A 20,216-nucleotide genomic window follows, 5' to 3' on the forward strand; every position below is an offset into this window, starting at 1 on the left:
TCATCTTAATCTACTAATTCATTAAATATATGAGCTGCCTTCCAAATTATTGTGAATGACGGTTTTCCAAATGTTCCACCATTGCACAATGTAGATCTCCATTTTTCCAGCTTCCAGTAACACTCTCCTCTAACTTCAGCCCCTTCCAAAGCCCCTTCCAAAGCCAATTTTCCTTTTTTGTTGTTCTTTTCTTTCTTTAAAAAAAATTTTGGTCTGGCAGTACCCCAATTCCAGGTAGCAATTTCTGTATTAGCTTTGCTGGAGTAATAAACATACCACACATAATAAGAATTTAAAGAACAAGAGAAATTAAATGATTACATCTTATCTGACAATAAAATTTCTATACCAGCTTTCTATTGGTTAATATTTGGTGTATCTTTTTCTATTCCTTTATTTTCTGAATCATTGCTTTAGACTTGCATCTCTCTTACACAGTGTATACCTGAATTTTGATTAATAGGGCCAAATGGAAAGTATTTGTATTTTAATTAATGTATTAAATTCATTTGCATTGATTGTGATTAACAATATACTTGGGCTTCTTTCTTTTTGTTTATATTTTCAATTTGCCATGAATTTTCTGTTTCTTTTTTTACCTTTTCTCTCTCAAATTGATTAAAATTGCTTTATTCTCCTTACTTTTCTCTACCAGTATTTAAATTATATATTCTATTTCTTTTCTCCCAGTGGCTATCCTTACCTTACCCTTAAAAAAGTATATTTTTCTGGGACTTCCCTGGTGGTCCAGTGGTTAAGACTCTGTGCTTCCACTGCAGGGGGCGCAGGCCTGATCCCTGGTCGGGGAACTAAGATCCTGCATGCCGCACAGTGCGGCCAGAAAAAAAAAAGTATATTTTTCTAACAAAGTCTAAGTTAATTCCTACTTCTATCCTGTTCTTAAGTCAGACAAGGATCTGAGCTTGCTTTACCCTCCCTCAGAATACTCCATTTTGTTTCAAATGGTTATTATTCATGTTATTTGTGCTCAACATTAAATTATATTTACCACAGTATTTTAGTGCTCCTTTTACTTACAATATCTTTTTGCACCTAATTCCTCCCTCCTGGGTTCATTTTTCTTTTTGCAAAACAGTGAGGATTTATGAGTAGTAAAATGTCGAAGTTCTTGTATGTTGAAAATACGCTTATTTCACCCTTACTCTTAAATTATAATTTTGCTGGGCCTAGATTTCTTGGTTGCAGAGATTTTCCATTAGAACACTGATGCTCTTACCCATTCCCTTTTAGTCTCTGTCATGGTGGGTGAGAAGCCTATTATCAAGCTGTTTGTTGTTCCTTTTTAGGTAACCACCTCTTTCTCTCTCTTGACTTTAAGATTTTTTTTTTTTCTTTTTCTTGATGTTCTCTAGTTTCACTACAATGTTTCTACATTTCCTAATTTCTGGAAAATTCTGTTATCTGTTTGAAAAATGTCTTTGCTATCCTTCCCACTTTATCCCAGAATTCTTATTAAAATTATTTTTTATCCCATCTCTTTTATCCCTCTGGTTGTACTCTAGGAGATTCTTCATTTCTGTTTTCTAAATCAGTAATACTCTCTTCATCAGTGTGCATTCTTGTTTTATAGTCACTTGTTTCTGTTTTATATATAGTATTCCTCCTTTACCTCTTGGAGGATTTTAAACATCCTTGTTTAAAGCCTCTCTCATACTGCTCTTTATCTGTAAATCTTGTATATTACCCATGCATTTGCCATTTCTGGTGCTTTTCATTTCTTTGTGCAGATCCATATTTCCCTGTGATATCATTTCCTTCTACCTAAGGGATTCCCTTTAACATTTCTTGCAATGTGGATCCGCTGGTGAAGAATTTTTTTTCAACTTTTTTATGTCAGAAAAAAAAATATTTGTTTTGCCTTCATTTTTGAGAGAGATTTTCACTGGGTATAGAATTCTAGGCTGACAGTTTTCTCTTTATTTTCATTACTCCACTCTGAGGCACCACTGTCTTTTTGCTTGCCTTGTTTTCAATGAGAAATATGCTGTCATTCTTATCTTTGTTCCTCTCTATACAGCATGTATGTTTTTCTCTGACTGCTTTTAGGATTTTCTGTTTTATCACTGGTTTTGAGCAATGTAATTATGATATACCTTGGTGTAGTTTTCTTCTTAGTTCTTGTGCTTGGGATTTATTTGGATTCTTGGATCTATATGTTTATAGGCTTTATCAAGTTGGAAAAATTTTCAGCCATTATTGTTTTAAATATTTTTATGTCCCCCTTTCCCTTTTGGGAACTCCAATTACATGAATATTAGGATGCCTGAAACTGTTCCACAGCTCACTGATACTTTGTTTGTTTAAAAAAATTATTTTTTTTCCTCTGTGTGTTTCATTTTGCATAGTTTCTATTACTATGCTTTCAAGTACACTTATGTTTTCTCCTGCAATGTCTAAGCTACTGTTAATCCTATCCATGTATTTTTCACCTCAGACATTGTAGTTTTCGCCTCTAGAAGTTCAACATGTTTTTTTTTTCTTTATGTCTTCCATGCCTCTCCTTAATTTTTTGAATGTATGGAACACTTAATAATAACTGTTTTTATGTCCATGTCTGCTGATTCTAACATGTGTCAATTCCTGGTAAGTTTCAATAGATTTTCTCCCTCTTTATGGGTCATATTTTCCTGCTTCTTTGCATGCCTAGTAATTTTTGATTGGATAGCAGACATTGTGAATTACACCTTAATGGCTGCTCAAACTTTATGTATTCCTATAACTACTCTTGAGCTTTGTCCTGGCATGCAGTTAAGTTACTTTGAAAGTCTGACCCTTTTAAGACTTACTAGGCAGAACCAGAGCCTAGTTCTTCTAGGGCTTATTATTTCTCACTACTAAGGTAAGATCCTTCTGAGTTCTCAACCTGATGTCCTGAGAATTTCAGGGCAGTAAGCTAGGGTATTCATAGGGCTCACTTTGTTTCTTGTCTCTCGGGGATCACACTGTCCTTTGTTGTTTGATGTCCAGTGTCTTGAAAATTGTTTCTTATATTTTGTGTGGTTTTTGGTAGTTTCAGGCAGGTATATCTGGTCCTTGCTTTTCTATCTTGGTCAGAAGGAGAAGTCTCACATCTTGCTTCCTGACCACAACTTATTCTCCTTTATTTAATTACACTTACTATGACCTTTCTTTAACCCCATTGGGAACTCCAGTTCATGCTGCCCTCTACTGTCTCCCAATCTGTTCATACTCTCCTTTCATCACTTTCCTTCCTATGCAGCTTGTATTCCATGATCCATTATTTCAGTAATGCTTTTGCTAATGTTCTCAATTCCCTTGTCCCTCTCTGCTCATTTAACCCAGCTGATTATATGGTAGAGGTTCAATATATTTTTTTAAATAAATAGATAAATAAATAAGAAAGTAGAGTATATATGTTAATTTCTGATAAACTCTGCCTATATTTCAAAGCTAAACATTAAAAACTACTGTTTTTTAGTACTACATCTGTTTTATCAATACAGATAATAATTACATATAAAATTAGGTTATCCCTTATATATAAATATCATTTTCCCAATTCTACATTATTTAGGATGGATGCTTGTTGATTTTTCTCAGTAAAAGTCATAGATTTCCAGGTTACAATTAAGCCAGTTATAGAAAAACAGAATGTTTAAGTATGAATGAAATTTAGAGATAAGTTCCTATTACTTTCCAATTTTACAGATGAGGTAACTGAGGTTTTGAGAAGATAGATGATTTGGCTAAAATGTTTTTCAAAGCTCATACAGCTGGTCAGTAGCAGAATGAGGAGCAAAACCAACTTTCCTGACTCCAACCCAGGGTTCCTTCCTTCCCATTGCAGTGCTATATTTTCTTGCCCAGGTCTGCTTGTATCCAATACCCTGTGTTTACAGACAATTTGAATGTGGTTTATAGTACAGCTGCCCTGGCTTCCCAGTGAAACCATTAGCTGCTTAATGATGGAGTAACCATGTGATTTCTAGAACAAGGTCATGTAATCTTATAGCACTACTTATAATAGGAGCAACGTGGCACATGTGTCATGTTCCTGCACTTACATAAAACATCCTTTCAAACATTAGTCAGTGACTCTGCCACAAGGGATTCAATAAGTTCATATCCCTACTGTGTAACACTTTCTGTGTAGAATCTGATGCCAGATACCAATAGAGAACTCTACAGGTTAGCATACAAATAATGTAATAAATTAAGCCCTAAGATATGAAAAAGCTCATGTCCCTCTAGACTCATCAGGACATTGTATCCTCAAAAACTGATTCCCTAAGTCTAGAAAAAGTTTCACAAGGAACAAGAAGCCTTCTAATCTTTATACTCTGATTGGTCATTGATGCACTGACCCCATATATATAGGGCCTAACAGTCAGGGATGGAGCCTAGTGAAAATTAGGCAGTGGGAGTAACAGAAAGCAAACAATGACTTAAACATGAATAATATTATTTCAATGTATATGTTTGAAATTCACACGAACGCGCGCACACACACACACACTTGTTGAGTAGACCAAAATTTGAAATGAGTTAGAGCCAAAACGTACATTATTTGCAAATATGACTTGATGCTACTGCTAATGTAGTCATTCTGATGTTCACCAAATATTTTTAGTTCTTTGCCTTCTGGACAAATAACTTGATCGGTTTGCTGGCCCCTGTTGACTTTGTAGAGCCATATGACTAGTCCTGGCCATTGAAGTTGAGTCATTTCCAGGCTGGATCATTTAATTTTGGGTTAAGGTCCTTTAGAATTCTACTTCTGTCTGGTACAGTAATTGGCAACTTTAGAAGCTGATCCATCAGCTAGGGTCCCTGATTCCCTATGATGAATAGAGCCAACCCATTATGAATATGTAGTGTTAGCAAGAAATAAATCTTTGTTGTTCTAAGCCACAGTATTTTCAGAGTTGTCTGTTACCACAGCATAACCTAGCTTGTCCTGACAAAGACATCTGCTTTCATTCTCTTCTCTGGATAGCGAAGATATTGTCTTAGGAATAGATAGTGGTAGGAGTACAGGAACATTGAGAGAGTGGTAGGAAAGATAAAGTTAAGAAAGGGACACAGATGTAAAGGGGCCATTCTAAGACAAATATAGACATATACAAATTAAATGCAATTTGGGAAGACATGCTAGATTTTATTACTGTCGTTGTTACTACTACTACCATGATTATTATTTTTTTTATTATTAGTTTTTTAAACAACCAGAAGATTACAGCCATTACATGCTATGACTCATCCTTAGTGTTTGATAGAGAAAGAGAGGGAGGAGAGATAATTGTAGCTTTTGGAATCTCTTAGGCTAAAGCAATAGTTATGCATCATACATAGTGTGAATTTTGTTTTTTGAGTATATTTTTTTCTCTCCCATTTGGACTATACAATTCTTGTAGTTAAGGACCATATTTTATCTTCCTTTTGTGTACTTTGGGAACAGTTCTAAAGCTCAGTAAAAATCAAGCTGAAGCCCAGCTTCATTTGCCATCAGGGAATTGGCATCAGATCCCATTGTTGACCATCTCTTGGGCTGACTCACAACAGATGCATCAATTCTCACATTTTCATTTCCCAGACCTTTAGGAATGTTTAATGAGAATCATGAGCATGGTGGTGGGGCAGGGCAGTGAGGAGAAGTGCATTTGCAATCAACAATGTCTTTGGAACCGTAGTCCTTCTCATTGGCGACCGACTCAGTGAAGCAAACCAAATGAGAGACATTTTTCAAATTTGATTTTTCATAACAATTGTTTCATTTTTTTTAGACATGTGAGCTGTTGGGTTTATTCTCCTTCTTATTGCTCCTAGCCCTTGGCGCTTTTCCTTTTTCAATCTTCCCATTTGCCATTCTTAATTAGAAATTATCTACAGAGCCCCAAAAGTCAAGTGATACATTTAGAAACTCATGGGTGGGTATAAACTCTGTTGAGAGAAGGGTCAGCATTTATCAGAATCCTTTGAATTGTCAGTGTTCAAACCACATGGTAGTTTTCCACACCTGGCTATGCACCTGGGCTTCTGCTTGCTCCTTTGATTATGGCCTTGGAGATTCTTTGCTAACTTTTCAATTGCTTTCCTTGTTTATCAGTCCTGGCCCTCGATCTCAGATTTTAGCTTTGCTTATCATATCACCCACAAACCTGTCTTCTACTCTTGCATTATCCTTAACTCAAGCAGCATGCTTCTTGTTTTTGCAAGTATGACATTATTCTGCGAACTTCTACTCCCCAGTGGTAATGGAGTATTTGCCTACCAGTCTGGTTGCATTAAAAATGGACTGTATTTCTGCACACTAAAAAATTGCACTTGTTCTATACTATGCAATTGTACTCATGGTACCTACTATGTGTTTGGCACTAGTATAGGCAGTGGGGATACAGCAGTGAAAAAAGCAGACAAGAATCCCTGCCCTCATGGAACTTATTCTGTAGCAATGACAAATCCAATTACTAGTATGATTTGACATGGATCCTATAAAACTATACTGGTTCTTTATCTAGCTAATGATCTACATGTACATGTAAGTTTTAATGTTTTTGCATCCTGTAGTTTTAGTTTTAGTTCAAACTTAAACTTTTATCAGGATAGGCCAAAAGATGGTTGACTCATACCAGGTATGGTCAGAAGCCCCCTCCTGAGCACACGTGTTGATCCAAGAAAATAGGAAATAACCAAATGTCACATCTGATTTCTCATAGCCACATGGAGAATATCATTTTGTTTGTCATGCATCAATGAGCTGCAATGAACTTATTCCATGCAGCCCTTTTTTAGAAGGGCTAACCAATGCCATTTGAGACTAATTTTTCTATATAGCTAAGGAAGACAACTCTCTGGACTTACTTATACAATGTATCTCTCTAGAAATAAGGCTTTGCATTAGATGGGAAGGTATTACACAATGAATGGGAGGGTGTGTGTGTGTGTGTGTGTGTGTGTGTGTGTGTGTACACGTGTATATGTGTGCATGCTACTACCCTGAGCTCCCCTTTCATTTGGCTTCAACCAAAAGCTTGTCTCTTGAGGGCAAACTGATGCAGCTGGGAGGAGAAAGCCAGCTTCTCCTTAACTCCCCAGCCTGCTGCCTAAGTTCTATGAGTCCAAAGTGGGGTTTGGGGAGAGGAAGCCACATTTACCTCACAACTGTGACTGAGCCATCTTCCTGCTGCCAGGGACCCAGATCTAGGTTGAACATATCTGTTACTTGGGCCCAAGGAACAGATTCTATATGAGTTAATATCTTAAGCCTCTAGCTTGAATTCCTGTGCCTCTTCACAGGGTCTCCCAGGGCCCCATGCTGTTTTTTGATAAAGAGAACTGGAATTCTTTCTGCCTTTGTACTGGTGACTGGGATTTGTCCCAAACAGGCATGATTGGGAACTATTCTTCCTGTTGCTGAAGCTTTATCAAGCTAGACTTGAGGGGACCGGCAGTCTGCTGGGAATCAGGGGAGGTAACCAAAGGGAATTCATATTTTAAGCCTATGAAAGACAAAACAAATACTGTACCATACTTCTCAAAATCTGCAAAGCCTCTTTGAGCTTCTAGAGATTTATGAACAGTTATTCCATGAACTCTTGGTTCCTGGACTCATTTTATACTTGGACCATACCTGTATTTATTTTCAAGAATCTCATCATGTGAACTTTGAGGGATATCTGGTCACACCACAGATGAAATCCTCATCAGAGTGGATGGAATCCAGATTCCTCTAACCTAGGCTAATACCACATCAGAAAGGCTCACTTGGACCCCTGGTAGAGGCTGGGGGAGTAGTCTGGGGCCCACTTGACTTCTGGGGCACATTCCTGGGCACCCTCTTGGCTCCATAGGAGGCATGAAGGCTGGGGGAGAGGCCATCTTACCTGAGAGCCCCTATCTGTTCCCTAGGTAAGACCACTCCTCCCCAACTCTTCATGCTTTTCTGGGGAGTAATGAAGAGAAATTTCTAAGACCTGTGTGTGCTCCTCGCAGAAGCCTCAACCCTCCCTCTCCTCCAAAACTCACAGCCACATTACCACTATCTGCCTTGAGACCATCTGGCCTAATTTCACTAATCTCTGCATCTCTGATTAGGTCAGTCACCAGAACTCAGATCCTCCCCTCACTTCTTCCCTCATCCCCTGCACTACTTACATCCTTTGAAGCTATATTTTTTCCTCTATAGCATGTGTCATCATCTGTACTTTATATATTTTATTTATTTATTTATCTGTATTCCATCAGAATGTAAGCTCCATGGGGGCAGGAATTCTTGTCTGGTTTGTTGTTGTCTAGGATAGCGCTTGGCACATAGTCGGTATTCAATAGATATTTGCTGAGTGAATAAATGATATGATGGATATCTAGTATTTATCGAGGGTCACTAATTATTAATAATATTCATTCTCTTGTTTTTTGGATAAATGACCCTATCATTGATCTCTGAGGATGTATTAGCTTTTCCCATAGTCTCTGATAGTTAAGGGGACCCTCCAGAACCCAAATCATTGCATTACTTTGGCCATAATCTTTGACAGCCTTTCCCCATGTTAAACATTTGCCAAAGAGACCAATGTGTCCAGTGTAAATATTGATGCTATCCAGCCTCAATCTTCTGGATCCCCACCACCACCCCGACTTGCATATGCTTCCTTCATAAGACATTTAATCCAGGAGAAAACAGCCAGATTTCTGACTATTATAGCCAAATTTGAGGTCTGATGGGAAACTGGCATGTGGCAATGGTCTAAGCAATCATCTTTGTAACACCGTCAGGCGCACTGGGATAACTACCTCCTCACTTTAATTTCTGAATCATTTATTCCTCAGAAGCTAGAAATGCTGGGTTGATGGCCTCTCCTAGAAGGCTATGCACCTGTCTGGCCCTACTAGCCACTTTGTGCTGTGCCATTAAGCTGGAATGTGGTCACTTATATCCTGCAACACCAACCAACCAATGAGACCCTGCAAGGGCCTCCCCCTTTAATGACCTATTCCATCTCTGAGCTTGCTTTGCAGCTTGCCTTGCAGGGTAGACAGAGAGTACTTAGATCATTTGTAGTGGTCTGGTTTTGAGGCCCCTATATCAGTGGCTCTCCAACAAGTTTGCTGGTTGCTTGTCCCAACAAATAAAGCAATATGTCAGCATCTTCAATGCCAAATAAGAATGAAGGAAGAATCTGGGAAGTACAAAGCCTCCTATTGCCATTGCTAACTTCCAGCGGCCTTGTAGGAACTTAACTGTTAACTGTGTAAATCAATTTAAACACTTGCTCCTCTCAGGGCCAAGATGCCCATGCAAGTCCTCATGAATCTATGAGATACCAGAGCAACTCCTAGAGGGCCATACTTCTGGGTCACTCTCAGAGCGAGTGTGCCATATCAGTGAAATCTAAACCCTGCTTTTTTTTTTTTTTTTTTTTTTTTATAAATAAGCATATGTGATTTATTTTTAAAGAAATTTTTAAAAATTGCAATGCCAGTAAAATCCAAAATACAGACATAAATGTGATAGATACGATTTTGCTGAGATTAAAGAACTGAAATTGTGTTTAATGGCAGGAAGATATAGTTGTGTGTCTTCTCTTTTACCAAAGGAGGTTCAGTGTGATGGGTCTGGAGTCAGGTTGCCTGGGCTGAACTCCCACCGTGTGATACGGGCAAGTGACTTAATCTCTTTAAGCCCCACCCCTCCCTGTAAAATGAAGATGATGCGTATCTACTCAGAGGGATGTTGTGAGGATTAAATGCAACAACACGAGCAAAGTACTTAGCCCACAAAAAGGGGTTTATAAATTATTATTGTTGTTGTTGTAATTTGTTCTTTTTGATAATAAACCCATTATATCGTCTATTCCATTATTTTGAAAGGTTAATCAGTTTAAGGTGGTACCCTAAAATACAAAACCAAAAAAATTCCATTCAAGGACAAAAATCCTAATGAACGTAGGACTTACAAAGTTGGCTCTTTGCTGCATCTTTGCCTGTGATGAAAAAGGTACCAACTATACCAGGCTTTTGAGATTGGAAAGCCTCTGTTAGCGGGAGCCGCCTGAGTACTCAGTTCACACACCCTGTTTTCTCTTCAGTCTACCCTGTGACAGGATGTTAAACCCTGCTTCTACATCAACTATGTTTCAGTCCCCACTCGCACCCTGGGATCCTTTTACCCTGATTGGTGCCATAGCAACCACCCAGCAGAACTCAGCATAGCCAGATCTAAAAACTTCACACGATGCTTGCGTGTAAGGCCCATTAAAAGGTCACCATTGCCAGGCAACAGAATCTCTGGACATCCTTACAAATAGAATAACACACTTTATTCCACCATCCCTGAAACTCAAAGGCAGATACATAGAGACCCCCTCCCCCATCACTGCTATGTTTCCCTGTGGCTTCCGCTATCCATGACCAGACACACCCACAGCAGGCCTGGCTATATGATCACACCACTAGCACCCTTGATGGTCATTGGTAAGGCTGGATACAGCACCTGTGCTGTGAAAACTCCCTCCCAGGCCAGGACGGGCTTGCCGAGCTGGCATAAATAGGGTTCATGGGACAGATCTGAGATCCAGCTGTGTATCTGCCCTGAACCCCTGTCTTGGGATTCGACTATTAACAAAGCCCACCTTAAAGCGGAATGGAGTCAGAGCCAGAGCAGCTCCTTTAGGGAGTGGAAGGAGTGAGGGCTGCTGCACCATCGGATGGCCCAGCACAAGTAGGAGGAAGGTGTGTGAGCGGTGTTCCTTGAGCCACTTGGTCACCAGAACTACAATCTTATCCTTGTCTTCTGGCTGCATTTGCGGTTTTCTAAACTTGTCTTCCTTTTTGGATTATGAATTTGGAATTTATTTAAAGGGCTCACATCCTCATAAAATCATTTTTACTGGGCTTCAACACCTTTCCTGTGCATGTGTACTTGTGTACACATAGGTACACACACACGCACACGCACACACACACACATGGTTGAATTACGGTCTGCATCTCTTCTCATGGCTTTTCTAATACAGATGCAACTAACTGAATCCTCTGCATGCCACCCCATCTCCTCCAACCCAACCTGTTTTCTTATATGCTCAACCCTTGTGTTGCAGTGGGCATGAACTATATATTTTTAAGGAACAGTCACTTTTATAGCATACTTTGGAGTCTAAAGCTCAGCAAAAACACATTCATACCAGATCTTTCAACAACATGGAATTTCTTATCATCCAAGTTTTATGATCCTCATAAATTCAATTTGTTATACTCCACATGTGGAATATCTACAGCAGATGCTAGATCCTATACCGCCCCCTTGTCACCACGCTTTTGGGGCTGCCAATGCACATCTTGGTGTGTGCTCAGAGCTACAGAGTAGAGCTTCTTCCGTATCCCACTCCTCTCCAGGTAAGTTTTCTTTCCTAATGATGCCTGTTTTATGTTGATGCTAAAATAGTTCATTAATTGGCTTTCTTTGAGCACACAGAGAATTAAAATGGGGAGATGCTCACACGGGTTTATGATCTACATCTAGAATACACTTCAGTGTTGACTATTCTATAATTTACAAAGTGATTCTAATATATGCCATGTTCTTTGAAGATAGGATTATTTCTAACTCATTTTCATAGCCTGTTCAGTGGCTCTTACGGTGTCTGGTACACACTAAGTACTTATTAAGTACTTATTGAATAAATGAGTGGTCCCAATGGCGGTACAGGAGGAAAATGTCAGACTATCAATGGGTTGAGAGACAGATGAGGGCAGTTTTAGAAATGAAACTTCTAAAACCTTGGGCTCTTCGATGGTCAAAAACATGTATGCAAGCTGATGGGAAACAGCTCCTTGTAACCCCTGGGTCCTCGTCTGTGAGATTCAGTGAGAGACCTTACTCTCTCACTATGAGGAATCAGTGCAGGACTGGAGAAAATAACAGAAGGGCAAGTACTGGAAAACAGGATTTTATGTTTCATGTCCATGATTTTTTTTTTTTTTTTGGTATATTTAAATACCTGAGAAAGTGATTCATCAGTCATCAGATTTAACAAAATCCACTCTCCTTTCGCTACGTGCTTTAGTGTTACAGGAAACTTTCAATTATCTAGACTAATGGAATGGAAGCAAAGGTACACATAATCAAATACCATTTCTATTTGCCTTTGGAAAGTATTATGTCTGCTTTTCCCCCAGCAGGTTTGCTTTCATAATGATTAGTTCTAGCTTGGGCTAATATTAAAATGAGTTAGCATTTTCTCTGTACAATACCTGGTAGAAGAGAAATGTGTTTATGGTAGAGCAAACTCATGCAGGGCTTAGTATTTGTCACAGTTAATCACCCACATGGATAATCTACTTGCAGCAAGTGGGATTTTGAACAGAGCAAAGGCAAAGAGCAACTACATGTCCTGGATTTTAATGGCCTGGGGTAGATGCCCCAGGAGAAAGCTACAGCTCATGTTATGAAGAGTGTGAGTAGAAAAAGAACACTGCACTAGGAGTAAAGCAACTGGGGTTCTCATCCTTGATGCCCTATGCAGGCCATATAACCTCTTTGTGTCTCAATTTTTTTACCTACAAAATGTAATAATGACATCTGTAAGTATCTACCTAACAGGTTAACTGCCAAAAGAGAGTAGTGAGGAAAGGGCTTGTAAAAGTATTAAATGCTAGGAAAATGCAAAGCATTGATAGACAAGCAATGAAATATTGTCACCGTCTTTTCAAAGGACCTGTCCTTTGCCCTAACTCCTCAATGCTTGGGGTCTTGGGCTGTCGCTTCTGAAACTTACCCCAGTTTAAAAAAAAAAGTCACATTTCTTAAGGATCCTGCTCTTCCAGGAATAGCTACTTTGATAAAGTCCATGGATTCTAATGAATAGATATATCCTTTCTCAGGATTTTAGTAGAGATCTTCCAGCTATAATACTTAACCTAGTGGCTCTCAAAGGGAGGTCCCTGCACCACCGCCAGCAGCAGCAGCATCTGGGGATGCAAATTCTTGGATCCACCCCAGACCTACTGAATCACAAACTCTGTGAGTGGAGTCCAGCAATCTGTGTTTTAACAAGTGCTCCAGCTGATTCTGGTGTACACTCAAGTTTGAGAACCACAGACTTAGCTCAAAGGAAAAAAAAGGAAAGCTAGGAATTGGTCTCTTGGACATACTACTGAGAAACGTTTATTTCTCTGAAGGAGGTAGGGGAAGACTTAGGGGACTTTTCAAATCATACTGCACAGTCGTCTGTGTGTGTGTGTAAAATGATGACCGAGAACATAATTTTCTCAGGGATGTCTTTTTCCCAACCACCTTACCTAAAAATGCATCACCCCTCCCCTAGCACTCCCCACTTCCCTTTCTTGATATACTTTTCTTTGTAGCATTTATCACCTTCTGATATGCTGATATTTACCTATGTATTCATTTATCGTGTTTTCCCCAGGTGGAATGTTCACTCCATGAGGGCACTCTACTTTTTCACTGCTGTGTCCCCAGCTCTGAGAACTGTGCACGGTCCCTAGTGGGCACTCAATAAATGTTTGTTGAATTAGTGAGTGAATGAATGACTAGTGAACTTGGGAGATGAGAAAGTACTGGGTCAGACCAAATCCCTGAAACACCTGCAAGCACTCTTCTTACAGCATGGGAGCCTTGCCTCTCTGTTCTTGCTTTGGGCTCTGAAATAAGTCTGCAAACAAGGCTTGGGTAACTGCCATCCTCAAGGGTTCAGTTCACTATGCTGTTTGATTATCATTACAAAGTGTGCTGTCTGGTTTTTCCTAGGCTGGGGATAGTGTGATGATTGATCAATACGTTCATAGGGCTGGCTGTGGTTAGGGGGCAGTTTCTGGGTATGCAAGAGACTGGAGTGCGACATAGCAGGGAAAAGGCAGTCTAAGAATAGAAATCTACTGAGTTCTAGTCCTCGTGCTGCCCCTAACTTGCTATGTGGTCTTAAGTAAACTGCTTAGCATTTCTGGGTCTCAGTTTCATCTGTGGATCTCAAGGATCTCCAAGGTCCCTTCCAGTTACAATTATATATCCATGCAAGTGTTCCTTGATTAATGCCTGTCTCCTCCACTGGTAAGCTCTGTGAGAAGAGGGGCTCAGTCTATATTTGCCCACCTAGTTCATAATGCCCAGCACTTAGGGACACTCAAATATTTTCTGAGTGAGCAAATCCCTGTGAGAACCGAATGGGGATCTCAGCCTCATCAGACTGTGCTCTACAAAACTAAGTCCCAGGTATGAGGATGTGGGTTGCAAAACCCTGACCTGGAAGGGATCTCCAATCACAGGAAGAGAAGGATGCTGGCTCTGTCACACGCCACCACCCCCAGGGCACACAGAGGTTGCAAAATTCATTAAAGACCATGGCAAGGTACAAGGGAGAGCCCAGGCTGGGCACTGGCCATCAGCCCTGTGGTCCGAAGAAGCATGGGTTTGGGGATCAGAGACCTGAATTTGAATCACAGATCTGCTATTATTTAGCTTTATGACTCTGTACAAGTTATTTACTTCTCTCAGCTTCAGCCTCTTCATCTGGAAAGTGAAGACAGTACTGCCTGCCTCTCAGGATGGCTCTGAAAACTAGAGGAGTTGATGTATATCAAGTGCCTTCCCAGCATCTGGTGTGAGAAGGGTGCTCAGTATACGGAAGGCTCCTTGTCTGGTCCTGCCTTCTCTGCCCCTTACAAGGTTTCTAACAAAGCCTCCTGTCCCAAAGAACTGGCCCAAGTTGGTTATTGGCTCATGAGAGTGCCCTGGCCAGTCTGGCTGAAGGGGGATAAAGACTGGAATCAAAAGTGCTTCTCAAAATATCTACCTTTGGAAATACATATTTTTATTTGCTTCTAGTTTGCTGAGATTTTGAAATTTGTTACTTGCTCTAACTTGATATCAAAAGGTGCAATTTTGTAAATAAAGTTTAACAACCAGTAATCACTTGAACATGCTGACTCTTATCACTGAACAGAACGAATTAGAACTCGACCTCTCTTTTTGGCTGCCTTTGTCTCTCCTTCTGCCTTGCTCTTTCTCTGGCCGAGGGAATTATCCTCCTGTTCCTGCCCTGCCCCCTCCACTTTCCCCCATCACACTCATCTACTTCATATGGCCATCTTTATTCTGGAAAACAAATTCTGCTGCTAGGCAACCAGAAGACAAAATCGCTGTGGTTGACATGATTCTCATTAGTGACTGCAATTGCAGTGGTGCCGCAACTAGGCCAGACGTACACTCATTGCATCTGTCCCCAACAAACAGACCTTTCCAGAAAGTGGGATGGGGTGAATTCTTGGTATAAAATTAAGGGCCTCAGCACTCAACAGAAAGTATTTATAAATCACTGTATATCAACAGCCTGCTTTAGAATCATTTTATTAGAACACATTCAAGAAAGTGACATATGGAAAAAAGACAGCAGCAATTCTTAGTCATGCAAATGCCCGTGTTAAGGTTCTCCATTAGATTTAAATTCAAGTACAAAGACAGTCCTTTCCTGAGCCAGGTGCAATTCCAGAGAATGACACTTTGAATTGAGAGCACATTTCCTTTGCAAAGTTCAGAACACTGAACAAGTCCCATCCTCACAATAAGATTGTGAGATACATGGAAGTGTAAACTTTCAGGATTTTAAGGAACGCTTTACCCAAGCCCTCCCCCATAACCCAGTTGAGGGAAGTAAGCGCAACTTTGGGACCTCTTAGAAATAAGGTTTAATCTATTGAAAATAAAGCAGTGGGCCTTAAAAAAATTAGAAAATGAATATATATATATACATATATATACGTAATGGAGTCATCTTTGCCTCTTGCCTTGGTGTGGGGTTTCCATGAAACTGTGTTGGGGGTAGGGGCTCTCTCTTGAGTGTTTTGAAAGTTGGAGGCCTTTTTTTTTTATTTTTTAACTTTTTATTATGAAAAACTGCAAACATATACAAAAGGGAGAGAATGATATAATAAATACCCACGTACCCATCATCTAGTCTCAACAATTATCAACACGTGGCCAGTCTGTTTCACTTATTTCTTCTCCCACTTCCCACCCATCCCCTAAGAGGACAATTTGGTAGCCAAGGAAGGCTGGGAGGGTGATCCTTGATCCAGACACCTCAGGAGTGAGTGAGGTTAGGGAGGAGCTAGAAAATCGTGACACAACCTGGGTAGGCTGAAGCAGACAGAATATTTTTTGGGAGAAGTGGTTCCTGCCAGTGTTTGGGAAAGGCTGGAGTTCCCTCATCTTCCATAAACCATAACCGTAAACTGTCCCTCCTTCCTCCTCCCTCCTTCTCATGACATGGGGGAGGCAGGCTGGATTAGAATGACGGGTTTTTCCAGACTGGGGCCACTGACAATAGAAACATTCAACCTGGAGAAGAACTCCAGGGACAAGTACGTCCCTCTGATGAACCTGCCCACTCACATGGCAGACCTCTAGGGCAGCGAGGGCCCGGGGGTGCCTAGTGTTCAGATTGGGAGCTGGGGGGGCAGTGCGTCGGGCCATGGGGCCTCTCACAGGTCCCTACTGTCCCACCATTTTAGACTTTGGAGAGAAGCTCGGCAACCTCGAATTGCACCCGGTAGAGAAAGAAGCAAAGGGCCCCGAGGGGTGAGCCCATGGCCCATGGGGGGCAGATTTTGCCTGGAACATGTGGCCCTCTGAGCAAAGGCTGCACCCCACCCCAGCCCTGCCAGAGCCGTCTCAAGAGAGGTGGGTGATGGGAGTCCAGGTGGGAGGTCCCAACGGCGGCACGGCTAACCCGGTGAGCTGCGTGCTAAACGTAAGTGGAGAAAGGATCTCCAGGTCCCAGGTACCACCGAGGAGCAAGGTTGCCATCCTGTTAAGAAAAGGGCCGGGGCTCTGTGATTTGCATATAACTTTGCAAAAATTTCCATGAGATTCCTGTAGCCTTTTATAGAAAACAGAGTGAAACCGTCAGTGCGACCTAATGTATTTCTAGCAACCCAACGCACAGAGTGCAACCTGGCAAACACACAGTCATACTTTTAGAGGAAATGGAGGAAGCAGAGTGCTATGTAGGACAGTGCTCGGTCTGAAGGTTCAGAAGAAGCCAACCGGGTCCAGGATCCAGGGGAGGATCACTTACTGGACACTTTTAACTGTGAAACACTGTCAAAGTTCAAATCTGTATACTGTTCCTCGCATTAGTTCCCTGTAGAGCACTCTGGCTGTGGCTTTCCAATTTCCCAGACAGATAAGGAGGAGGAAAGCTAGGAATAATATAAATAGGGATGCATTAAATATGAGGTCCAGTGCACCAAGGAGGGAAGGGGGGCTGGGATGAATTGGGAGACTGGGATTGACATATATACACTAATATGCATAAAATAGATAACTAAGGAGAACCTGCTGTATGGCACAGGGAGCTCCACTTCGCTGTACAGTAGAAACTAACACAACATTGTAAAACAACTATACCCTGATTTAAAAAAACATATGAGGTCCAGCGGCAGTGATCATTAGTGTTTATTTCATACCCTTTTTGTTTTGTTTTGTTTTCTTGTTTCACCTCTTTTAGGGTCCCTATGCCCTACCAAGTCTTAACATGACATTCAGTTGGGGGAAAGAAACTGAGAAAAGTTTACCCATTTATGCAGCAGATTTTTAGTAGCAACTGACTTAACATTCCTGATTTCAAGTGTTTCCAGCGTCCATAAAGTGGTAGTCTGGACTTTTTCTAAGGCACGCGGTTGGTTAGTGCAGGCTGCAAGGCCAGCTGAGGGAATGGATTACTGAGTGAGGGAGTGAGGGAGCCATGCCAGAGACCCCATATCCCAGTGTTGGTTCCACCATCTCTACTGGGCCATTGGAGGCCATGGAATCATCGTTTCTTTAAGAACAATGGCCCCTCAAAGAGAACCAACTTCTAGTGCTATTGGAAGAGTGACATATTTTAAAAAGCAATGGCTCTTAGCCAAGAGAAAAATTCAAGATGAATTAAAGAATATGACCTTCCATTTGACTGTGGCTCAGCTCATGCTATCAAAGGCTGCCTTAGAAAAATGAGAAAAACAGTATGAGACTCTCTTAGTAAGACCTCCAGCAAGGCAAAAACTGTTCCTTAAGGGAGAGAAAACACTTCAGCATCAAGTTCAAATGGCAGTTACCCTGAGCTGTGGGGAAGGTAGCAGGTGCTAAGGATTCAGGAGGGAGATGAGATTCTGAAGAAAGCCAGGGGCAGTATGCATGCATTTGTGAAAGGGCAAAGTACTGGGCTCACCTTTTCCAGGGCAAAAGGGACTCAAAAATTTTAAATCATATTTTCCTTTGCATAATGTTACATTTATGGACTGGGGGGGAGGTAGTATCAGCTGTCCTGATTAGCTAGTCCCCCACATCATAATTCACTGTCAGTACCAGTTTATAGATGTGCTATTACATCTGTAGAACTTATTTTAGTGGCAGAATTTAATAGTTTTACAAGTGCTGAATTTCACATTTTGCTCTTTATACAATGGTTAAAATTCTGAAGGGGGAGAACAGTTTTAAAAAATATTTTTAGTGTCATCATTATTAATAGCTAATTTATTTGTGTCATTTTTATTGTCACTATTATTAACGGCTAATATTTATTGCATGTTTACCATGTGCCAGGTGAAGTGCTGAGTGTTTGGCACGCATCATTTCACATAATTTGCACCACAATCTTATGGGGTGGGTAATACCATTACCCCCATTTTGCAGATTGAAGCACTGAGGTCCTGCCCAGGATCATACAACTGACAGTGGAGGGGCTGAGATCTGAACTGAGGTTGGTTTGACTCCAAAGGTGTCCTAACCACTGTGCTAGGTTGCCTTTTGTAAAGGAGAATCCATCTGTTAAATGATATTTGTACGTGTGTAATGTTTGTGGATTCCAAAGGTCTTAGAAAGCATCCTTCACACATTTGGAGGATCCATGTTATCCTTGAGGACCTAACTAGAAGTGGTTTGGGTCACCTCATCATGTGTATTCATTAGATTTTGCACAAAAACTTTTATCCCCTTTTAAACCTCAAGTTGTGATGGTCTCTGTGTACCTGCAAATCTATCTGATGATGGTTTGATATGTGAGACATATAAGAAATGAAGGCATGTAAGCAAACTGAACACTTGTTCTCCAAAACTCTGAGAAAACACATACACATTTACATAGGAAGCCATTGTTCTATATGGCCCAGTTGATACCTTAAAAGACTAGTTAACACCAATGCATAGCTCTTTAAAAATGACGGCCATTCATGATCTCATTGAGATGATTTTCTAAAAATCTGGCCTAGGGCAAAGACTAGTGGGAAAAGTTTAAGTGGAAGTGTGGTTAAAAAAAAAAAAAAAAAGGCTATTAAATTTCTTTGAAATGCTAATGATCTCTATTATTTAGAAAATAACTCTCTGCTTGGAATTCACAGATACCCCACATCCAATCACCCTCTACCTTTGGCATTCTGATTCAACAGGCCAGTGAGGAGCCTGGGATGCGTTTTTTGAAATGATTCTTCGGTAATTCTAAGGGTCACCTGGTTTAAAATCCTTAAGGCAGAGGCCTTTTCTATGTACCAGCCACTCCATGGTTGGAAACCTGAGTTTTGCAGCATTTCAACTGCATTTTCACATCTGCCAGCACACATTGTCCAGAAGCACTTGGGCATTTTCCATGAGGAGCAAGAATCAGTGAGACCCATTTTAATAGGACAGCAGCTTTTATTAACCAGACCTCCCCAGAATTCTTTTTTTTGGTGGGGGGCACCTATATTGAGATTTCTCCCAGCTCCCTCTATTTAGGTGCAGACCCTTTCATAGGAACAGATTACTTATTTATTTAATATACTGTAGGTCTCATTCTAATATTAGACACTCATAATACGAGTTTTCTGAGTTATGAAGAGATGTTCTACAGTCCCTGGGTGCACAAGAGACATCATTGGACATCCAATGGTATAAAAATTGCCATAAGTGGGGAACATATTTGTTATATTATAGATTTCCATCCTTTCTCGTTCCACAAAGAATTTGAGGCAGCTATTTTGCAATATATTTTTAAATGCATCTTCAGTTGACTACATATTCTAGATGCTTCTGTCTGATGGATTTGGAAGCCACTGAGGCAGGTGTGTGCTTGAATCACTAGTCCCGTGGCCAAGACATAATAAACAGCCTCCTCTAGTTCCTGACTCGTGCCATGCTCCACTAGACACAGCAGCCGCTGAGCAGTTAGCACATGTAATACACAGAACATGGTATGTTCTTG

The 20,216-nt window shown here is 40.6% G+C and overlaps 1 protein-coding gene across 13 annotated transcripts in view; it reads right to left on the reverse strand.

The window, feature by feature from the left end:
- The window catches only part of KALRN (kalirin RhoGEF kinase), a 655,749-nt gene that overhangs the window by 168,605 nt on the left and 466,928 nt on the right, over positions 1–20,216 (reverse strand). For 2 of the 13 annotated variants that reach the window (XM_059920952.1, XM_059920951.1), the window contains exon 34: positions 16,521–16,805. The exons of the other annotated variants lie outside the window; for them this stretch is intronic. In XM_059920952.1, coding sequence (XP_059776935.1) covers positions 16,743–16,805 — 63 coding nt within the window. In that variant the 3' untranslated portion in view covers positions 16,521–16,742. Of the gene's footprint in view, positions 1–16,520; positions 16,806–20,216 lie in introns of those variants that run through there. 13 annotated transcript variants of the gene reach the window in all.

The sequence above is a fragment of the Balaenoptera ricei genome, chromosome 4 (assembly GCF_028023285.1).
Source record: "Balaenoptera ricei isolate mBalRic1 chromosome 4, mBalRic1.hap2, whole genome shotgun sequence".
In the NCBI taxonomy this organism is placed as follows: Eukaryota; Metazoa; Chordata; class Mammalia; order Artiodactyla; family Balaenopteridae; genus Balaenoptera; species Balaenoptera ricei.